This window comes from Rana temporaria, chromosome 11, assembly GCF_905171775.1.
Source record: "Rana temporaria chromosome 11, aRanTem1.1, whole genome shotgun sequence".
Taxonomy (NCBI): Eukaryota; Metazoa; Chordata; class Amphibia; order Anura; family Ranidae; genus Rana; species Rana temporaria.
In genome coordinates, this window is record NC_053499.1 from 5,573,564 (window position 1) to 5,579,563 (window position 6,000).

The 6,000-nt window shown below is 47.6% G+C and overlaps 1 protein-coding gene across 7 annotated transcripts in view; it reads right to left on the minus strand.

The window, feature by feature from the left end:
- Positions 1–5,634, minus strand: part of NAV2 (neuron navigator 2) — a 286,033-nt gene extending 280,399 nt beyond the window's left edge. For 6 of the 7 annotated variants that reach the window (XM_040327916.1, XM_040327913.1, XM_040327912.1 and 3 more), the window contains exon 1: positions 4,680–5,634. In XM_040327916.1, the coding sequence (XP_040183850.1) occupies positions 4,680–4,934 (255 nt within the window). In that variant the 5' untranslated portion in view covers positions 4,935–5,634. The remainder of the gene's footprint in view (positions 1–4,679) is intronic. The other variant, XM_040327918.1, reaches the window with a different exon arrangement.
- Between the last annotated feature and the right edge of the window lie 366 nt (positions 5,635–6,000).

A 6,000-nucleotide genomic window follows, 5' to 3' on the forward strand; every position in this document is an offset into this window, starting at 1 on the left:
AGAGGAGAAGGAAAAAAAAAAGAAGAGAGGAGGAGAAAAAAAAAAGAAGAGAGGAGGAGAAAAAAAAAAGAAGAGAGGAGGAGAAAAAAAAAAAGAAGAGAGGAGGAGAAAAATAATATAACGGTGAAAAAGGAAGAGAGGAGAAAAAGGAAGAGAACGGAGAAAAAGGAAGAGAACGGAGAAAAAGGAAGAGAACGGAGAAAAAGGAAGAGAACGGAGAAGAAGAAGAGAACGGGGAAGAAGAAGAGAACGGGGAAGAAGAAAAGAACGGGGAAGAAGAAGAGAACGGGGAAGAAGAAGAGAACGGAGAAGAAGAAGAGAACGGAGAAGAAGAAAAGAACGAAGAGGAAGAAGAGAACGGGGAAGAAGAGATGAACAGGGAAGAAGAGAACAGGGAAGAAGAGAACGGGGAAGAAGAAAACGGGGAAGAATAAGAGAACGGGGAAGAAGAAGAGAACGGGGAAGAAGAAGAGAACGGGGAAGAAGAAGAGAACGGGGAAGAAGAAGAGAAAGGAGAAGAAGAAGAGAACGGAGAAGGTGAACAGGGAAGAAGAAGAGAACGTGGAAGATGAAAACAGGGAAGAAGAAGAGAACGGGGGAGAACAGGGAAGAAGAAGAGAAATGGAGAAGAAGAAGAAGAGAATGGAGAAGAGAACAGAGAAGAAGAAGAGAATGGAGAAGAGAACGGAGAAGAAGAGAACGGAGAAGAAGAAGAGAATGGAGAAGAGAACGGAGAAGAAGAGAATGGGGAAGAAGAAAAAGAAGAAGAAAAGAAAAACCATGTTGCATGCCGGTAGATTGTCATTTCTCTGAAGTGGTAAAAAATCAGCCAAACTGCAGCATGTTGGACCCTTGAATGGGGGTCTGCACTGTACAGCAATAATGGAAGCGACCTTGATCATTTCCCCGGGCTCTGCACTGTACCTGTGTGTTGGTGTGTTTAGCTGCAAGGAAGTACATGTACACACAAGTCCTAATGGGCCCTAATTTATTAGTGTGTTAGAAGGAAGAATTTTCCCAGGCAATCTCTGTTGCCCCCTTCTGATCAATTTAGATTCTTCCTTTCATCTCCCACGTGTGAAAATAGAACAACATTTTTTTAAAAAAATCATTGTTTACCTTTAGCGTTACAAAGCACAAAGCCAAATAGGTGGCCGCAGAACAGCTCATCTATTTTTCTAAATTAATTTTTAAAGGTTTCTCAGCATGCTGGAAAATTTCTGCCACGGACACCCTGGATGTGTTCTGCAATTAGGACATGCTTTGCTTGTTAATGTCGAGTGAGCGATAATAATCACATAGTAAATGCTATTCTCCAAACAGAGGATATCAGAGAATGATCTGTAGTACAGTGACTGTCTGCATGTGTGAGTATAAAACTGAAACAGCACCACCAATTCCAGCAATGGCTACGTTACAGAAGATCAACAATCTCCACAAGCGTACACCAGCCACAGAGCGTGCCAAGAAAGGTCAGGTGACTGAAATGTTATCGGTATCGGGTACATAAACAATGTTATTTGCATATGATATTAAATTCTCTGTGTGTGACGTTATTACAGGCCAGCCTGGCCAGGGACTTTTTTTTTCTTTCATTTCCTTACAGTAGCCAGTTTTTTTTTTTGCAGATGGATAATATATTTGTAGACACTTCCATACATAAATATTATATAGATACACAGATATGTACATAGAGGATAGATCAATATGCTTGTACACCATACTTGAACCATAAACACAGCTCACGCTGCACCCTATACACGGCCTATGCTTGCACCCCATACTTGCACCCCATACACAGCCCATGCTTGCACCCCATACACAGCCCATGCTTGCACCCCATACACAGCCCATGCTTGCACCCCATACGCAGCCCATGCTTGCACCCCATACGCAGCCCATGCTTGCACCCCATACTTGCACTCTATACACGGCTCATGCTTGCACCCCATAAACGACCCATGCTCGCACCCCATACTTGCACTCGATACATATCCCATGCTTGCACCCCATACGCGGCCCATGCTCGCACTCCATACGCGGCCCATGCTCGCACTCCATACGCGGCCCATGCTCGCACTCCATACGCGGCCCATGCTTCTGCCAACTGGCCTTTGTACAGAACTGCCAAAAAAAAGATCCCAGCCCCCCCCCCCCCCCCAAGAGATCCAACACTAAAAGAAAAAAAAATCAATCTGTAACCATTGTTGGCTTTCTATGAATACAGATCCTTGGCCACCCTAATTAAGACAGATGTGATATTCAATCATTCCATGATCAATCTGTGCATTGATTCGAGTATTTCACATTATTAATCCACAGATACCCATGAGGGAGACCGCGGTCACCCATATACAGCCCATGCTTGCACCCCATACATAGCCCACACTTGCACACCATACACAGCCCACACTTGCACTGACTGGCCTGTGTACAAATATGCCAAAAAAATATCCCAAGGGGGCGTCAAGAGATCCAACGCTAAATGAGAAATTCATCTAAAGCCATTGGTGGCTTTCCATGAATGCAGATCTTTGGCCACCCTAAATAAGACAAATGTGATATTTAATCTGTGCATTGATTGGGCTCTAGTAATTTGCATTATTAATCCACAGACACGTATGAGAGAGGCTACAGTCACCCATGCATGGCCCATGCTTGCACCCTATACACAGCCCATGCTTGCACACCATACACAGCTTATGTTGCACCCCATACATAGCCCATGTTTGCATTCCATACATGGCCAATGCTTGCACCCTATACAGAGCCCACATTTGCACCCTATACACAGCCCACGCTTGTTCCCCATACACAGCTCATGTTGCACCCCATACACAGCCCATGTTGGTATTCCATACACGGCCAATGCTTGAACACCATACACAGCCCATGCTTGCCCCCGATACACAGCCTATGTTGGCACCCTAGTTTGAACACCATACACAGCTCATGGTGCACCTCATACATAGCCCATGTTTGCATTCCATACACGGCCAATGCTTGCACCCCACATCCAGCCCATGCTTGCATTCCATTTACAACCTATCCTTGTGCCAACTGGCCTGTGTATACAACTGCAAAAAAAAATCCCAAAAGGGGCCTCAGGAAATCCAAAAGACTAAAGGAAAAAAATCAATCTATAACCATTGGTGGCTTTCCATGAATGCAGATCTTTGGCCACCCTAAATAAGACGGATGTGATAATCCAACGTTGCATGATCAATCTGTGCATCGGTTCTGGCATAAACATGTGCACTACCACCCGCCATGTGTGCATGTTCAAGCACTGCAGATGCCTCCAGCACTGGTAAAATATTAAAGGGAGAAATAGAAGCTGGTCAACAGCAGTCTAATTCTTCCCCCTGGGATCAATGGAGGTCTGTGAAGGTCCACCATAGTCCCCACACACATCCACTGGTCTGTGAAGGTCCACCATAGTCCCCACACATCCACTGGTCTGTGAAGGTCCACCATAGTCCCCACACACATCCACAGGTCTGTGATGGTCCACCATAGCCCACACACACATCCACTGGTCTGTGAAGGTCCACCAAAGCCCACACACATCCACTGGTCTGTGAAGGTCCACCATAGTCCCCACACACATCCACTGGTCTGTGATGGTCCACCATAGCCCACACACACATCCACTGGTCTGTGAAGGTCCACCATAGTCCCCACACACATCCACTGGTCTGTGAAGGTCCACCATAGCCCACACACATCCACTGGTCTGTGAAGGTCCACCATAGTCCCCACACACATCCACTGGTCTGTGAAGGTCCACCATAGCCCACACACATCCACTGGTCTGTGAAGGTCCACCATAGTCCACACACATCCACTGGTCTGTGAAGGTCCACCATAGCCCACACACATCCACTGGTCTGTGATGGTCCACCATAGCCCACACACACATCCACTGGTCTGTGAAGGTCCACCATAGTCCCCACACACATCCACTGGTCTGTGAAGGTCCACCATAGCCCACACACATCCACTGGTCTGTGAAGGTCCACCATAGTCCACACACATCCACTGGTCTGTGAAGGTCCACCATAGCCCACACACATCCACTGGTCTGTGAAGGTCCACCATAGCCCACACACATCCACTGGTCTGTGATGGTCCACCATAGCCCACACACACATCCACTGGTCTGTGAAGGTCCACCATAGCCCACACACATCCACTGGTCTGTGAAGGTCCACCATAGTCCCCACACATCCACTGGTCTGTGATGGTCCACCATAGTCCCCACACACATCCACTGGTCTGTGAAGGTCCACCATAGCCCACACACACATCCACTGGTCTGTGAAGGTCCACCATAGCCCACACATACATCCACTGGTCTGTGAAGGTCCAGCATAGCCCACACACATCCACTGGTCTGTGATGGTCCACCATAGTCCCCACACACATCCACTGGTCTGTGAAGGTCCACCATAGCCCACACACATCCATTGGCAAAACCCAAAGATCAGGGGGGACCAGTACATTAGATTCTTTATAAATAAAGCCAGATTAGTGCATTCTGCCAACCGCTAACGATATATAGCCCAATAAACACATTAATGTATACAGCTGGTCATAAACTAGCATAATTTTGTTGGACATTTTTCATTTTAAAGACATGTTATTCCCAATGGGGCTGAATCAGACTGTATACTGACCTGTGTGTCGAAGACATTTTCTTCAGAATCCGTCTTCTTGATGGGCAATGCCTCCCCGGTGGACTCGTAGCCATACTGGGGCTTCAGCGAGATCTGACTGGGGTAAGCGGGCTTCGCGACATCTACCTTATTTCCCAATTTGAGGTAACAGGGCTGGGGGATTGTCCTTGCTGGTACATGGAGGATTGGTGCGGCGCTGTGGACCGGTTTGGGCAGACCCGATTTCATCTTGGAGGCCACCAGGATGGATGGCATCTTTTCCACTAACCCTTCTCTCGACACGATCGTCTCTCTCTCTCTTTCTACGAGAGTAAGCTTGCTAGACGGAGAAAAAAAAAAAAAAACCTTTCAATCACCTCCACTGCAGAGCGAGGCGGCAACGCACATGAATCCCACTAACGAACTGGAGTCGCCATCGTCATAACGAGCCCTTCTGATGTACAACGACCGGGACTCATGTTCGTCTCCGTTCATCGGAATCTTCTCACGGGGAGACACCTGTAATTCGCCTCTCGGGAAACGGAAGACTTCTGTTCATTATCTCATCGGCATCGTCTCCGAAGGGTGTTCTCAAGGAAGAGACGCAGCATATGTGTTGGGTTCTGTCCTGATGGGCAGCGTTGGCTTCCAAGCAGCTTAAGATGTCTCTATTTTTCTTCAGCCTGAGCCAAGAAGCAGATGCAGCTTTACTGCGATAATGACTGATGTGCCCTTGTATATTTGCTTTAGAGGGAATCAATCCTCTTTAATCATAATACCAGTTAGAGGCTCAGGGTTGCTGGAAGGCGAGAAGAGGAAAAATGTGTCTGGGAGATGAGGATATCCTTTTGCTGCAGCTGGACAGGGGGGGGGGATCTCAGCGTAGTAGTGACGGGATCAGCCCCAACCTGTGGACTTCAGCAGAATAGTAATGTGTCACTAGCAGGTTCTTCTCTGAGCTGAGAGTGTGTGTGTGAGTGTGTGTGTGTGGGGATAGCTTTGCATTTTGACAGTACAGTGCAACGCAGGGCGCCGATTGGCCAGATTGGAAAATATCTCTGCAGGAGAGGGAGGAGCCTGCTCAGAGCTGTCAGAGCCGTCTCACCGTACTAGGAAACAGAAAATCAGCCAGTTTTTTCAAACAGCCAAATAATAACTGCCGAGAATACAAGGGGATGGAGGTGATTCATCCGCGATAGGATTCAAGGGAAAACATCAGGCGTGTAAGGAAAAGGCGCATTTCCTGCAACACGGGGCAAATGTCCCAAATGACTCTTTGCTTCGTCGGCAAATGACCTGCTGCAGCTGCTGAGGAACTACAGGTGTCAGCAGGCCAGGCACG